We start from the raw sequence: 17,093 nt of genomic DNA on the forward strand, positions 1-17,093 counted from the left end.
CCAGAGAGCCTGAACCCAGTCTTTTATTTACTGAAGCTACATCATCAAGGCTTTGACCACTGTTAATATTTTTTTAGAAATTCTTACATTTACATAAATTATAAAAATCCTGGATCATTAACCTCAACCCCTGTGCCCTTAAAATATAAGCTAAACACAAAGCAAAAGCTCATTTCCTTATAGTTTTTACACAGCCTGTTCTTCATGGGTAGCTGGGCATAGCTCTTGTGGTTTCCTGGTACAGCAGACTGCAGTATTTTTTTTTTTCTGAGACAGGATTTCTCTATGTAGCCGTGGCTGTCCTGGAACTCACTCTGTAGACCAGGCTGGCCTCGAACTCAGGAATCCACCTGCCTCTGCTTCCCAAGTGCTGGGATTAAAGGCATGGGCCACCACTGCCTAGCTCGACTGCAGTCTTTATTAACTGTTTTCGTGTGAGAACAGAAAGGTGACAGACTACTAAGGTTGAAATGATTTCTTACAAAGTTTTAAAAGTTATGTAAGTAAAGGTGGCATTGTTGTCTCCAACCCTTCAAGTAGCTAGGAGGATGAAGTACTAACTTTTTATATGGATGTACATCATCTTTTTAATTCTCTAATCTTTATTTATCCTAGCAATTCCATGGCCTTGTTACTCTCCTAATATGATTTCTTTCTAGATTGTATACAAGCCTTTCTCCTAAACGATGAACCTATCTATCATTTGTTTTCTATAGATTTCTTCTTTTCATATCCATGCCTTTTCTTCTTGAGATCACTTTAACTCTCTATAATCGTTGTCCCCAACTTCATTCTGGCTAACTAATGCATCAGTCATTAGACTGGAGGGTACATGTGTCTCCTCATAAGTCCAAGTTCAAGGTCAAGTTTCACAAGGAGCAATTTCTACAAAGGGCCATGTAGACTTTTAGGGATTCTGTGGTTATGTTGTCTAGATCCTTTCCCATGGCCCTAAAAGCCAAGCAGAAGGCCTGTTCCTCAGCCTCCCCAGCCTCAGGACCACCTCCATTCCTTGTTTCTGAGAACCACATCTATTTCATTTATTATGGAGTGATTAGCTCTGAGTAATGGGGGAGGTATATTCCTTAGAAAGAGAGATTGAAAGTAAAATAGAAGAGGAAGAAGATCAGCTTCAGGGCAACAGCAACCATCAGCACACATGACAATCGATGACCTGGTGATGCTCCATGGGTGGGAACTGTGTCACACCTCCCCTTACACAGCCATGCTGGACCGGCATCAATCAGATTGTCTGATTCTACCATTGTAAGTCCTTGGAGATGGGCTGATGACATAAGCTGGGCTATGATAGACTTCCTGAGAAGATTGGTTTGTACTAGGTCTAGTGAAGAGGAAGTTATTGCTCTTTGCCAAGATGTGGGAAATATACTTGAGAGGAGGATAAATAGGAATTGCTGAACTCTGTTGTCCCCCACTCCTGGAAAGAGCTTTTCTGTTATATGGAGGCCTGTGTTTCAAACCAGGATCCTTCATTTTCTGACAGAATGATTGTGGACAGGACACCCAACCTCTTTGAAATTTGGTACCCTGTCTATTGGGTGGGATCATGTGTTCTTTTCAAGGTGTCTTTGGGTTTCAGTGTGGGTGGACATAAAATGGCCGTTAACTACCAAATTATTGGTAATTTTCATGGTTTATTTTGATTTAGTTTCATCCTATGGACATCTAACATGGAGTTGGAACAATGCTTTGTGTGAACAATTCTGGTTTTTGAACATGAGTCCTGGCATGGCATGCCATGCCATGTGGGTTGCTGGCCTACATTAGTTTTGACTTCCTTACATGATAGGTTTACTTTCTGGAAGCTTCTAATGGAACAGACTTTCCAGATTCTTAGGAAGAACTGTGCCTGGCTGTGCTTTTCTTGAGATAAATATTATCAACGTCATAACAATTTAACAGTCACCCTAAAATATGGCCAAACAGACCATGGACAGATCCTGGGAAATTGACCAAAGACTCTCATTCCAATATGGTACCCCATCTGTTCAGCTTCCCACAGGTGGACCAAGCAAAATAATGAGGCTTATTTGGGAGGATTTCCCATGGCTTTCTTCATTCTTCAACACTATCTTAGCAATCTTTTTCATGTTTAACTCTTGGATTTCACAGCTATCTATAATTCTCTCTCTCTCTGTCTCTCTCTCTGTCTCTCTCTCTCTGTCTCTCTCTCTGTCCCTCTCTCTCTCTCTCTCTTCTCATGGGTTTCCATTTGTATAGCTCTGGTGGTCTCTCTTCTCATGGTGCACACAACATCTAGGGAGATCATTCAGTGAACGTGCCTTGTGCTTCTACATTCAAGTCCCTAATGATAGTGAATCTGCCTGGAAAGTTATTGTAGTTACTCCTGATGGAACCTTTTTTGTTGGTTATAGTCATACTCTTTTCTACTCAACACCCATTAATTCTCAGTATCAAGGGAGATTCCTCAAATAAATTTGCCTTTCTTGTAAGAGATAAAACTTATTATCACAACATTAAACTGAGAACTGGTTGATGACTAAAATTTCATTTTTTTTCCAGCTAGGACACTGAAAAGATTACAGTTGGATCATATTAGGCACGTGTTTGGTCTTTGTGACTGCTAGGATGGAACTCGTGCATGCTGCTTTCAACGGTGTGATGGCTATTCCCAGTTGTCAACTTGGCTATTATATCTGGAATGAACTACAATCCACAACTGGAGGGCATACCTGTGGATCCAGAACTTGAGGCCGGAAGACATAGGCTTTATATCTGTATCTTAAAGCATAGTGGCTATAAAAAGCTTAGGCTCAGGCAAGGTAGTACATGCCTTTAATCCCAGTAGACAGAGGCAAGCAGATCTATGAGTTGAAGGCTAGCTTGGGACAAAGCAAATTCCAAGTAAAGAACCGCTTAGGTCCAGGCATGGTGGTACACACCTTCAATCTGGGCCATACCTTCTGCTGGAGGCCTATATAAGGACATTGGAAGAAGGAAGGCTCTTTCTTCTTCACCTGCTTGCACTTACTTGCCAGCACATCTGTTGGAACCTACTTCTTCAGGATTCCAGCTTATACAGAAGACCAGCTGAAACACCCAGCCACATGGGACTGAGCAACTACTAGATTCTTGGACTTCCCATTCACAGCTGCCCATTGTTGGGTTAGTTGGACTGCAAACTGCAATTCATTTCAATAATTCCCCTTAATATATAGAGACATTCTATATGTTCCGTGACTCTAGAGAATCCTGACGAATACAAATGGATTACACACACAGTGCCACATTTAATTTTTACTACAATCCTCAGAGACAACAGGGCCATTTGTATCAGCCAGACTTCTAACTGCTGTAGCAAAGTACCTGAGAAAACAACTCACAGCAAGGCTTGGCTCATGATTTCAGAGGTTTTAGCCCATGCCTTGCCGACTCTGTTGATTCTGGGTTTCGGTTAGACAGAGCATCACATCAGAAGGGCATGAGAGAGCAAAGATGTTCATCTCCTGGCAGCCAGGAAGTAGAGAGGAGGAACAGAAGGGACAACATCACAGGTAAGCCTTTCGATGACAGAAGGCAGTGACCTACTTCCTCCCCAAAGGCCTCTGTTCCACAGTTCTACATTTCTACATCTTCTCAGTAGCCTATTCAGATTTTGAATCTATCAATGGAGTTAGCCACCAATGAGGGTAGAGCTCTCACAATCCAGTCCCTTCTGGTAGGTATTGTAAGGAGACAGTCATCTGAATCCAGCCTTCTCAGGGACAACTTCTCCATCTTGCTGCAGGGTCAGAGTTCATGGTCCCAGGCCCAGGAACAAACTCCTTTGTTTCCTTATCGTTTTGAGTTATGAACCAATTTCAAGAACCAAATTCTTGAGTTATGTCCAGGATGAGGCCTGATCACCAAGGCTCCGAGTCAAAGACCTCAAAACCAAGTGACCAGAGTAAGGCCTAATCACCAGTGTTTACTCCTTTCCTGTGACTAGCCGGCCCTATGTCCAGGCAAAATCACAATGGAGGGTCTCTTGCCTAACCTGTTGCATCAAAATATGGTTGGGCAATGCTATAGTCCACCATATGTCCCTCTTGCTTTGTGGTTTCATCCTTTAAATATGTCATGCAATTTCCCTTCAGGGATGTAGTCAGCTGATGAGTCCATGGTCCCTGGCTACATAATTCAAATAAAGATCTTGCTTTGCTGGATTCTTGTGACTTAGTATTCTGTCTAAACTCCACTTCCACAATTATCTGGCAACAACCAGGTAGGCCTGGCCCATTATAAAAGGGGGTGCATGCCCCCTCCTCTCTCCCTTACTCTCTTGCTCTCTTGCCTCTAGCTTCTCTCTGGCCCCTCATCCCTCTCCCTTCCCTTCCCCTTCTCTCCACATGGTCATGGTCATGGCCGGCCTCTACTCCTCTTCTCTCTCTCTCTCTCTCTCTCTCTCTCTCTCTCTCTCTCTCTCTCTCTCTCTGCCTCTACTATCCTCCTGACTCCCCTCCCCATGCCCTGAATAAACTCTATTCTATGCTATACCGGTGTGTGACTGGCCCCTCAGGGGGAAGAGGTGCCTCGGCATAGGCCCACTAAGAGATCCCCTTCCCCCATACCTCTTCACACACCCACAGAACACCAGTGACAGCTTGGGTTCTGGTTTTTCAGACCCCAACAGTATTTCCTATGAATACTGCTTGCATCCAGAACCAAGTCTTCAATATATGAGCCTTTTCTGTGGTAATGAGGTGATGGTTTAGATCCATTTCCATTTCAGTTGGATAAAATTCAGATATCAAATCAGTTTGCCCAAAGCATTGCCCTCATTGGAGATACTAAGGCTTTTGCTCTTCCAGACTATGCCTGCACTGTGTTGTTGCTTCAGACACCCTATGTGGATAGTTTGGAGGTTCGGATACCTATTGAATTTTTCAGAGAACAAGTTTACCATCTTTACAGTCAGAGGTTGGCTCAATCTATTCATGACAGGCAATGCTAAAGCACCTGTTTCTTTTCCCATAAACGAATTGGGGAACAAATATTGGGGTGTATAAACTCTCAAAAAGGAAAAGAGTCTTCTGAGTATTTTCCAGTTATCAGTTCTTTCCAGCAGTGGCCAGTGTGGATAGAGAAAGAAAGAACGCTTACTAAGAGCTTACTCTCTTTAAGTTTTAATTCTGGGTGTTGTTTCTGGGTGTTTAGATGTCCTGGGTACATACAGTAAAGTAAAGGGTAGCCATAAGATCTATACACAGAAGAAAGCATTAAATAGGAAAGGATAAATGACAAAGTCTCAGGGTAAGACTCTGTAAGACTTTGATTGGCAGCGCTGAAGATAGCTCAGTTTAAGAGTCCTTGCCTAGTATGCAGGAGGCCCTGGATGTGTTTCTTAGCATGGCATAAACTGGATGTAGTGGCATATCATTGTAACCTCAGCACTTAGGAGTTAGACACGGTAGGATCAGAAGTTCAAGGTCATCCTCTACTACGGAGTGAGATTGAAGCCAGCATGGCTACTGGAGACCTTATTGCAATAAAACCAAACCAGACAACCAGAAAGGTCACAATTGCCTCACCATCCTTTCTATTTTATAAATTGAGATATATCCATGTGACCTATGGATGGGGGCTTGGGGCAATGTTTCTGGTTTGTCAGCTCCCTGCTAAGAAGCTTGGTGAAGCTCTGAGTAGCCTCCAGGAGTGAACCCCTCTTTCTTGAGATCTTGCAAAGGTGTTTTTCTTAAAAAAAAAAAAATCCTTGAACATTTTAGATTGTGAAAATGAAAATTCTTGAAATACGCAAGCTTTCAAACCAGACTTTCATAGACTACTTGGGTAGGAGGCCAGGAGAGGAACAAATAGCTTCTTGACACACAGATTTGTCACTACAAAGAGAAGCAAGTCTACAAGCACGACCTTGAGATCAGAGGGAAACAGATCCCAGAAGGAGTTCTAGTAAGCCAGGGATGGTGATTGGAAACATATAGTGTTACAGCTGCTGTAAAGGAAATGAAGCAGTGGGCACGCGCAGAGGAAGCTGACCCTCAGTTCCCTTCCGTGAGCTTTGAGAGCATCAGGGCCCCAAGGCCATCATGGGGGCTTTTGGTGTGAGGGAGAGCACTGGACAGAAGCAATATCGGGAGATCGATCTGAACAGGACAGGGCCTTAAAGGGAATGGGAAGCTTCCCACTGAAGCTTGGAAGGAAGCTTTTCTGAGGGGGGGAAGGGAGGAGGGAGAGAAAGCGAGCTGCTGTGTGAAGGACTGGGGGTGAAGGGTGTTGGTATCCAGAGCCAGCTTGGTAAATGGCTCTAAACTCAGGAATGTCACACATAGGTGACATCTGTTGCCATGACAACCCTGCATACCTTCCCAGAGCCCACTTCTCACACTCATCTGCGAACAGGCTAGTCACAGCCTAAATAAAAAAGCAGACTTTTCCCCACCTTTGACCCTTTCCCCCCCTTGTCTTTCTCTCTCCCCTCTTTGTCCTATTCTTTCCGAATAAAACTCCTGCCATGTGGTCTATCCAGATCCAAGCCGCCATTCCACACATCAAAGGGCACAGAGGAGATTCTTCAGAGATCAGCCTTCAGGACCAAATCCCTCCAAAGAGTCTTGAGCCAAATTTGAGTCCAGAACAAAGGAAAGATTTGACATTTTATAATCTTTCAGGGCTAAAGGGAAATTTCACATCATGTGATTTAGTTGAGCATAGCCTACCATGATAAGTAGCCTGGAGGAGCCAGGTACCTTAAATTGAGAGCTGTCAAGTCCACAGCACAGGCTGCCTCTTAAGTTTCCATCCCAGAGAAAAGCTGCAAGTCAGTGTTGCCTGATTCTGGCTTTGGCATCTGGTCTAATGTTGCAGGCAGGGTGGAACACTAAATTACTAACGCACTAATGTGTGAGACAGTGTGATTAGTGATTCAGAACCTAGGTTCTGCCAGGCAGTGGTGGCATATGCGTTTAATCCCAGCACTTGGGAGGCAGAGGCAGGCGGATTTCTGAGTTCGAGGCCAGCCTGGTCTACACAGTGAGTTCCAGGACAGCCCGGGCTATAAAAGAGAAACCCTGTCTTGAAAAAACCAAAAACCAAACCTAAACAAAACAAAACAAAAAAAACAACAACAAAAAAACAGAACCTAGGTTCCCATCGCGAAGGCCTAGCTGGAACTTGGCGAGGGCTGGCCTCATTTACTAGCCACGTGACTTCAGACTAGTGTTAATGCTTCACGTTCTCTGGTTTTTCGATCCATGCGTGGGTGTGATACGAGACAGTACCCAGCACTGTTGGGAGAGTCAGTGACTTAGCACATGCCTTGTTCCAGCAACATTCAGTAGGTGTCTCATAAATGCTTGCCATTATCATCATTGTTACTTTCTACAATGCTTGATACCGACACTTGGCACCATCTGCATGCAATTAATTTTATTTTGAGATGGCGACTTACTATGTAGCCCAGGCTAGCCTCAAAGTCACCATCTTCCACTCTCTGCCTACTGAGTGCAGGGATTATAGGCTTGCATCCCTATGCCCAGGTAATCAGAACACACCCAACTATTTATAGGGAGTAAAGGATGCCGTAAGAGGTTCTGCTATGCTGAATACTTTATTTATATTTTTATGTAAACATAATTTGCTTTGTAGGCACAATATAACAATATAACAAAAGCTCTGAAGCCACAGACACATTAGACGATGTTCGGTTCATTCTAGTAAAGCTCAGCCTTCCGAGAAACCTTCGAAGCTCCCTTAAGGCAAACATATACACTCTTTACATTTCCTCCGGGAAACAATCACGAGACGGGAAGGAAAGTCCACGGGATAACTGACCGATTCCAGTTGTCCCTCACCCACCCACCCTCCTGTTCTTCATGGTGACGCCGCTCACACTCAAATGTTCTCCTTATGTGTTCTCAAGAGAGGGAGAGGGTTTTCATGGGTGATCAATGGTTTTCAAAACAAAACAGGTTTGGGGAGAGATGTCTTCCCAATGCTTCTCAGTTGTACGTGACAAGACTATCTGGATTCTGAATGTGGGTCAGGTTCTGTGTCCCCTGAAGGCGAGTTTTCCTGACTCATGGCCTTTAGCCTGTCCAAAAGGCTATTTCTACATACTAGCAATAGCACTCAGAAAGTGGTCTTCAGGTCTACCCATGGTTGAGCATGGTTACGGTGGAAATGTGACTGATTATGTGGTATTTATCAACAGGTTATCATCTCTCTCGATAGCATCTCTCCCCAGGGGTAGAAAATAAGAATCTGTGATTGGCACTCTTTCAACAAATTCTTGCCCCTTGACCTATTGGCTGGTGGCTCCTTCTCTCGTCTTCATATTTGACTTTCCTAGTCACAGTGAGGAAAGACTCCCTCCAGGTAAATATTTGGCATGAAGAAGTCATCATCACAGAATCAGGACGGAGATAAAGGAATGTGGCGGGTGACAGAAGACTGGCTACAGAAACTTTGCAAACCAAGCGGGGGAATTGAAGCCGTGTTCCTTCCCAGTCCAAGAGGGAAAACGGTGCCCGCTGAAGCAGTAAGTGGAAAAAGTGGGCAACACTTGAACCCTCTTAAGTCTTCAAGGATGTTTAGAAACTCGGAACACCAACCCAAGGTCATGGGAGCTCACTTAGGTCTTCCAGAAAACAAAATAAGTTCAGGGTGCTCACTGCATGGGTTCCTTTGATACCTAGCTTGGTTCGTGAGTGGCAGATGTGTGACCTCTTAGGACAGAAGGGCTGGGGAAGGTGGCAATATGGAACCCCACTTTGGAGGAAGGGAGACTCCTCTTCCTCTGTGGTAACGCATGTCATTTCGAAGCCTATTAGAAACGGCGAGGATGTTTCTTTCAAGCTGTAAAATTGAACAGGGTCTTTGATCAAGCAGTTTGGCTCCCAATTTTTAAGGAACCTACAAATCAGCACCATGGTTTTGTGTGTTGGAGTGGAGGACCACGCACTTGGCATCAGATGCTGGGCAGCCACCATCTGTATCCCTAGTGCAGGTTACACATTAGAAAGTGCTTTGAGTAGGCAAGAGAAACCAATTGACTTATCAATCCCAAATATGGTCTTCAAGGGAGCTCTTCCTTGGGGAAAGTGTTTCCTGGGCAGGAACTTAACAATAGCAGTTGGTAATTGCTAAAGGCTGAGGGCAGGAACTCAGGTGAGTTTAATGACATCTGAGTTAGGCTACATTTGGGACGTTTTCTTAGGATTTTGATAAGCCATGTGTGGACATAGGGAGGACTTTGCTCATGAGTATGGTTTCAGAGGAAAGGTCTCTGTAGCTGGCCCTCAGATAGATGCCATTGACCCATCTCTATCCAGGAAAGAACCCACATCTGCCTCCCTCAGTTTATAAATAAGAACCAGGGAAGAGGGTTAAAGAGAGGCTCAAACCTTAAGGTGCAGAGACACATGCAGGGATATAGCATTTAAGAAAAAAAGTGACAAAGAAACTGCTTGGAGAATTCTGTCTGTATAGGGTTGTGAATACTCCTGGCCTACTCTCTTGCCACTAGACAGACTGATAAGTGCCATGGTTAGAGGCATGGCTGATTGCTGGCAGGCAAAGAGTGTCATTGGCCTGAAGAAGAGTGGGATTTGAACAGTGCTCTGTGACAACACCTTTCAATCAAACGTGGCCTGGTTTCTGACATTGGGCCCTGTGGGCTAGTATTAGTTTGCAAGGCTATTCTAGAACTGTCAAGAAGGACCCGAAGAAGGATGGGTTTGTTTCAAGGGAGAGGGAGAGCGTGATACACAGACCAGGAAGGGACACAATACTGCATGGGATGGGATTGGCACTTAATTCCAAACACAACAGTGATCAACAGCTTCTTAGCTTGGCTGACTGCAGACAAACACGACACACACTGGACTACAGCATTTGTTCACTGGGGCACAGAAGAGTTCTCCTGGTGGCCATCTTCTTCCCAGCCATCCTCCATCTTCTTGGATGTGAGGTCTGGCTTACTGGATGAAGGGCATTCTCTCTTTGTTTTCGCTGTCACCTTCATGGTCCTCTTCTTCCTCCCCTGCCTCGCTGGTCTCTGTGCTGTCATTGGCCATCTGCAATTCAACAGAGGTCATGATGGAGGCCATGTACCCACTCCCTCACCACCTCTGAGCATTGGATGAAGCATCATGGGATGGGTTGAAGCATCATGGGATGGACTTCTTTCAGATTGGTCATTCCTATAGGAGGAAGTCCTTCTGAGGACTCCTTCCATACCTTTTACTAGTACCTGCTAAGGCCCTGCTGCTACTTTTAATATCACTTAATAGCCTTGGAGATGACCTCCTTGCATCCATCCTGAATCCCATGATGTTCTGGATTCAGCTTGACTTCATGTTGTCATCCCTTCAATTCTAGCCTTCTATTTTAGATGCGATGAGACATCTTCCCCACCACTGAAGCTTCAAATACCCATTCTTCACTGTCTCTTTCTTCCTTTGGGTGTCAGGGTAAAAACATTCCCAGAAAACAAGAACAGTAACTTAACAGGGATAGAGCTGAGCTCTTGGCCTGAATTGGGAGCATCTTTTGGCCTTAACGTGATGGGTTCTGACCCTTGGTCAAGTAGACCTAACCTTAGACCAAGGACCAGCAGGATATCATGGGTTCATGGAGACAAGCAGTACCTTTGCATGGAAAGCCAGTGCCAGATATTTTGTTTAAATGCAATAGTTGGCCAGGGCAGCTCTAGAACCTTCTATGCATGGGAGTGAAAGAGACCTATTTACATAGACCACAGTGTATTTGCAGGGGAGTCCTTGAACCCTAGTTCTTTCTTCGTAATCCCATGCTATCATTCTCCTCTTCAACAGCCCTGTGACTTTCGTGTCCTAAAAACTATATCCATACTGTTATCAGCAGCTTAAGTGGCACAAAATGACTCTCTCTTTAACTGTCTTCTATGGAGTGAAATGGCCTTTATACCTGTACTACAGAAGACAACGATCTGTTTCTGAAAATATACACTTGGACTGAAGCCATGGACCATTTTACTCATTTTACTTATATTTCTTGAAAGTGACAGATACTGCTACACAAACCTCCTCCTCTCTGTTTAGCTTACCTAGAACTTAGGATGGCCAGCCACACTCAGTGACTGCCTTTCTAACTGACTGGGAAGAACCTGTCAATCTCTAGCTTGTAAACAGGACCAAAGCTGGTGCGCAAAAGCAACTTTCCCAGGTTGCAAACGGGACTGAGTACCAGGCTTTGAATGCAAGCAGTCGGAGACTGTGGGCTAAGGGCTACGTCATATGCTACCTCTCCCCAAAAGCAGATACTTTGGGAACAGGTAAATCTGATATGCTGTATTCTTGTGGATTGCCTGGATATTAGGACTTTTATCCAGATGAAAGCAAGTGAATTCAAGAGAAGTATCAGGAGGCATCCTAGAGGCATTGGGCAGCATTCTGTAGGGCCCAAGAATGTGCGTTAAGATTAACTAGGAAGCCTTTCCATTGGTTCCTAGAGATAACAGCTGCAAACATTTTTTTTTCCTATCCATTTACAGTCTGTCCTCACTCAGCAATTTTCCTGTCTTTCTCAAACACTTTCATTTTTCCATCTCCACTTTCGTTAGTCCATAGCTAATTCCTCATTCTGGCATCAAGTGATTACTCCTAGTCTCTCGGAACTTGTAAGCTGCCTGTATTTCCTTGGACACCAGCTGTGACTACTCCTGAGGATCCATCGGTTTGTCTTTGATGTTGAGCTGGGTAGTTTCCTTAACATTCCACTTACCAGCGGGGTCGGGGTCTTTTCCACATCCAGAATTAACTTCCCGATGTTCCCTCGGTCGTGGATGCGCTGCATGGCTTCCTTTACCTGGAACACAAGGTTAGAAGTTAGTGAGATCAGGCTTCCGGAAAATGTGCCTAAAGAAGTCAATCCACCGACCATCCACCAGAGGGCGCTGCAGCTAAAATAGTGGTTCAACCAGCAGTTCTTTGTGGTGCAAATCTATTCAATCACGCAAGCTGACTTGTCTGTAAGTCTTCTGGGTCTGAAAAATAAGGGTTATAGTTTTCACAACGAGAGGATAAAAATATATTTTATAAGTCAGAATGGTCTGACGGAATGTTAAACAATAAGAGTGTTTGTGAGGGTCATCTGAGACCCGCCAATGTAAGTGTTACGTAACTGCTTCATGATTTGACTAAATAAACTAGTTACCATGGCAAAACCCGCCATTTGTGAAATGCCCTAACTTTCCAATTGCTGGGATGAAACTGCTTCCACCTAGCAGGTACTCTCTTCTGAGGTGCATCCTTCCTAGAAACTAGGATCTATGGTTTCCTTTCCCATGTCCAGGCGCTTATCAGATTCCAGAATGTCACTGCGGGACGGGAGGGGGACGAAGATGAAGGAAGGTGATCCTCTGGGAAGGGAAAACCCATTTGTTCTGAGCCTTTCTGTCTGCTGCTGTGCAGAACGTGAACTGCAGGGGGCGCTGTGGGGATTAGTGGAGAAGACAACTGAACCTTGCCTGCTCTGCATGTCTCAAGTGAAAGTTAAATAGGGATGCCACATCTCTTGCTTCACAGAAGTCAATTTATAAAAACTTATAATAGGTGGAGTCTAAATATTTTTGTAAGGTCTCACAATTTTAATATTCTTGCTCTTTCAGCTTCAAGGCTAGATGCTCTGACATTCTTTTTTTAAAAAAAGTCAGACATAGTTAACTGCATGTAGGGAAATCAGCCTGTGGCTGATGGAGAAATGTTTGCTTGTTTGAAAATCAAAGGCTCCTATTCATTTGGATCCAAACTCACAAAACCATTAAAATGTTTGTGTTCAAATTGCTTTTCTGGGGCTTTAGAGACACAATTCCATTTATGGGAGAAAAACATAAAAGATAATGGCTTTGTCGTGTTTAGCGGCAAAACACTGAAACAGCTTATGTGTCGCCATAAAGGGATGGGTAAATAAACAATGGCTTTTTACATTCCTCTACCCGAGTGGGGATGTTGCATAGCTGTTTAAGGAAAAGAAAGCTATATGCCGCTAATTATAAAGGAGACACAGCAGGATCAAATGCTTTTGTAATCTTGCTAAATGAGAAAAACTGAAAGAAGTACCTTTATTTACACCTCTATAAAAATGTAGGTATTATAAAACAGCTAGGAAGGCTTACAGGTGCGCCTTGAAAGTTAGGGGAAGGAGAGGAGGGTGTTTTGACTCTATCTATCTTCCATATAATGTTACATAGTCATGTGCTGTCAAATCAACACTTAATATAAATTTAATGGGTCTTTCCAATGCAGGGTTGGTTTTTTTTTTGTCTCTTTGTGGTGAGGAACAACATGTTTTTTAAACTGATAATGTCACGTGATTCTTGATTTTTTTGTTTTTGACCCCGAGAAAAAACCAGTTGAGTCCTTCCATTTACATGGTGACTTCTGAAGTATTTTCACACTTGGTCATAAAAACCGATACCATGGTTGCCCCTGGGTATCTGTGGCAGGTTGATTCCGAAGCTCTCCATGGATTCCAACATGTGTGGGTGCTCTTGTATAAATCAGCGTGGTAAGCATCTGTATAGAACCTACACGCATTTCCCCATAGACTTTAAGGTTTTTTTCTAGGTTATTTGTACCACCAAATACCACGTGATACTGTGCTGTTCTACCATAGAGCGAATCACGACAGCAAATCAAAGTCTTCATATTCATGTATTCCTCCCCTCCCCCCAGTTATTTCCTCATCAACGTTTGCCGAAACTGCGGATGTAGAATCTGTAGATGAGGCGGGCTCACTGTGCTTACCGAAAAGCTCTAGGTTGTGACAGATGGTTGCTAGTATGTTTCGTTGCCCCTTGTGGGAGTCATATCCCTGGATTATTTTCTCCTTGAGTGTCGGCTGGAGCTAGGGGACCTGCTTCCCTGCAGAGCACAGCGGAAGTGATGGGACTCTCCTTTTCAAGATGATGTTACAAAAGGGCACAGCCATCTACACTGCAAGGACTCCAGAGCTGCATACTGCATTAACGGGGGGCTGCCCTGTGGAATCCCTACACGACAGAGACCTCTAAGATGAATTCCATTCAATAGCCAGTTAAGAACTGAGACCCTTAGCCATTCTGAGGAACTGAATCTTGCCAACAATCCCCAAAGAACTTAGAAGTAAATACTTGTCCAATCAAACCTTGAAATGAGATCATATTTCGGCTGACATCTTGACTGTAGCCTTGTGGAAGCCAAAGGACCCAGCTAAATCATACCTGGCTCCTGCTACCCTGTCCTGAGCTTATGAAGTCACAAATGCTTTTACAGTTGACAGGGTTTTTTGGGGGGCAGGGGTAAGTGAAGTTATAAATGTTTAACAGCCTCCTACTTTGCATATGTAATGCTTAGCTTGCCAGATTCATATAGTGCCCATTTTAAGGGTAAGTGACCTGACGCTAAAGGACATAAGTAATTTATTCAAAGATGACATGGCTACCGGGAACAGAGTGTGGTTGGAGAGAGTTCAAATCCAGCATTTCCCCCTCAATTTTACCTAGAGCAGATTGTTTCACTTGGTTCTCAGAAGTAGAAGGACTCTCACAATGCTCCTCTTGGGTATTAGGAACCCCAGGTACCTCCTGCACAACCAGGCAAATGCTCTACTACTGGTCTCTCACCCTTAGCCCATTCATGGTGGATTCTGGCAAAACACTTGACCACTGCTCCCCAGTCCCACATGGTCAGATTCTAGGCAAGCGCTCTACCACTGAGTCACACCTCTATCTCCTCATTGGTGAATTCTGACTAAGCACTGCACTACTGGGCCATGTTCTTAGACCTTTCCTGATGGTTTCTACCCTGGTACTCTACTGCTGATTTAACCCCTAACCCCTTACTGACAGATTGTAGGCAACTGATCTACCACTGAGCCATGTCCCTATGTACTTCCTGATGTATTCTAGGCAAATGCTCGACCAACAAGCCACACCCCAGCCTACTTTTTACTTTTAATTTGAGACAGGGTTTTACTAAATTTTCCCAGGGTAGCCTGGAACTCAGTCTGTAGTCCAAGTAGACAATGAGTTTATAATCCTCCTGTCTCAGCATCTGGAACAACCACGATGACAGGAGACAGGCACACTTTAAGCTGCTTCTGTACTAAGCTAGAGTCCAGGGGGAAAAAAAAAAGCAAAGAACTGTTTTCTCACTAGTTGAAGTGAATCGTGATGCTTGAGGGGTTAGGAGAAGCCCCCCTGTAGGGTTGTCTTTAATCTGCATAGTTTTGGAAATTTCTCTCTGAAATGAAACGTTGCCTTGAAGCTGTCTGCAGAAAATGGATAAAGGGCCAGGAGTAATCTCCAGAGGTCATTTAATTACCCCCACCCCAGTCCTGCTGTCAGACTCTCCATGCTCTTTTAAGGATGCTCCTGGAGTTGTGCAGGAGCCCCACTGGCAGAGGCTTAGAAGGAAAGAGACTACTACTTTTGATCAATTCTTTATCAGGCGCCGTGTGTAGCACTTTGCACGCATGGAGCTGTTTCATCTGTACACCGAGCTTCTTGAGGGAATGTCTGCATCGCCTTTTCACAGTCCGGGAAGAAACACAATGAGGAAGCCTCTGAGAGGTTTGCTTCTGGCTGTCACTTAGAAGGGAGCACTGAGTGGTAGGCCTGAGTACCAGTTGCCTCTTCTTAGGACTCTGGGCAAAACCCATTACAGGGCTGTGTTGGCCACACCCCAAGAGCGTGCGGATGCTCCTGTATGGAAAGGCTAAACACAGTATTATACCTTGTCGGGCATAGGTGGGAGAGGAGAGCCTTGGTCCCATGAAGGCTGGATACCCCAGTGTAGGGGAATTCGAGAGCAAGGAGGTGGGAGTGGGTGGGTGGGGGCACATCCTCATAGAAACAGGAGGAGGGGGAATGGGATAGGGGGTTTCTGGGTGGGGGAGAAATGAGGAAAGGGGATAACACCTAAAATGTAAATAAAATCTCCAATAAAAAAATAAAGTATAGAGAAAAAACCCCAAAGCCAACCAAAGGAACAAACAGACAAACAAAAGCAAATTTATCAGCTTATAAAGGGTCCCCTAATAGGTGATGTTCTTCAGATGTTTAATAGCCCCTGGGGAGATTTGTCTCCCCGAACATTTACTGGGGAGTCCCTAGAAAGACTATCCTAATGTCCCTTTCTGTTTGAAACCAACATTGCATTAAAAATAGAGTCAAGGAGGCTTGGCTCACCTAACCCAGTAGCTACAGGTCACCTGTGACAACTGCCACACAAGGTCACTGTAAAATTCATACCAGACTTCAAAGATTTAGTACTTATGAGGCCACCCGAGTGCAAAAATAGGGGCTGGAGAGACAGCTCAGTGGTTAAGAGCACACGATGCTTTTGCAAAGGATCAGAATTTAGTTCCTAGCACCCATACTAGGCATTGGGTGGTTCTCAGCTGCCTGTACCTCCACCACTGGGCTGAATCAGTGCTCTCTTCTAGACTCCACGGCTATCTGCACACATACTACATGCACATACATGTGTGTGCACATGTGCACATGTACACGCACACACTTTAAAAACCCTATAAATTAAAAAAAAAACTGAAAAGGTATAAAATATCTTACTGAGAACTGCGGACAATGCTTAAAGATTAAAATTATAATATTTAGACCTTGGCTCAAGGAAGACACATTTAACTTATCTTGTCCTTTTCTGAATGTGACTGCTGGAACATTCCAAAGTTTCACTGGTGGCTTGCCAAGTGCACTGCTGCTCTAGATGGAGGCCCCAGGAGCGATGTCTGTTACCCTAGTGGCCAAAATCCTTCCCTCAATTCTAGCACCCTTTACCTCACAACTTAAGATATGCCTGAAGCTCAGTGGGCTGTCTTCTGTGCTTCTGTACATTTCCAGGTCACTTCTCGGAGCTCCTCAGTCCTTTCACTAACTCAGCTGACAACACAGCTGCAAAATTCTTTTAGGTACTTGTTCTGTGTACTGTGTACTTGACTCCCATAATCTAGCCAAGTACTGAGGGATCTTAGTGTGTCAGGCTGAGGAATAACAACAGCGCCATCCCTGGGCTTGGAACATCTAGGTCAGCCTTCATATTGTAAGCCTACAGAACAACACAGTCAAAAACAAA

General features: G+C 44.3%; 1 protein-coding gene across 1 annotated transcript in view; it reads right to left on the reverse strand.

Annotated features, from left to right (window-relative positions):
* Window positions 1-9,956: 9,956 nt before the first annotated feature.
* Window positions 9,957-17,093, reverse strand: part of Vat1l (vesicle amine transport 1 like) — a 163,530-nt gene continuing 156,393 nt past the window's right edge. Inside the window, exons 8-9 of the mRNA XM_028768486.1 lie at window positions 11,743-11,826; window positions 9,957-10,055 (exon numbers count right to left, since the gene is read on the reverse strand). Coding sequence (XP_028624319.1) covers window positions 9,957-10,055; window positions 11,743-11,826 — 183 coding nt within the window. The remainder of the gene's footprint in view (window positions 10,056-11,742; window positions 11,827-17,093) is intronic.

The sequence above is a fragment of the Grammomys surdaster genome, unplaced genomic scaffold (genome assembly GCF_004785775.1).
Source record: "Grammomys surdaster isolate TR1022 unplaced genomic scaffold, NIH_TR_1.0 187, whole genome shotgun sequence".
NCBI classification, from domain to species: Eukaryota; Metazoa; Chordata; class Mammalia; order Rodentia; family Muridae; genus Grammomys; species Grammomys surdaster.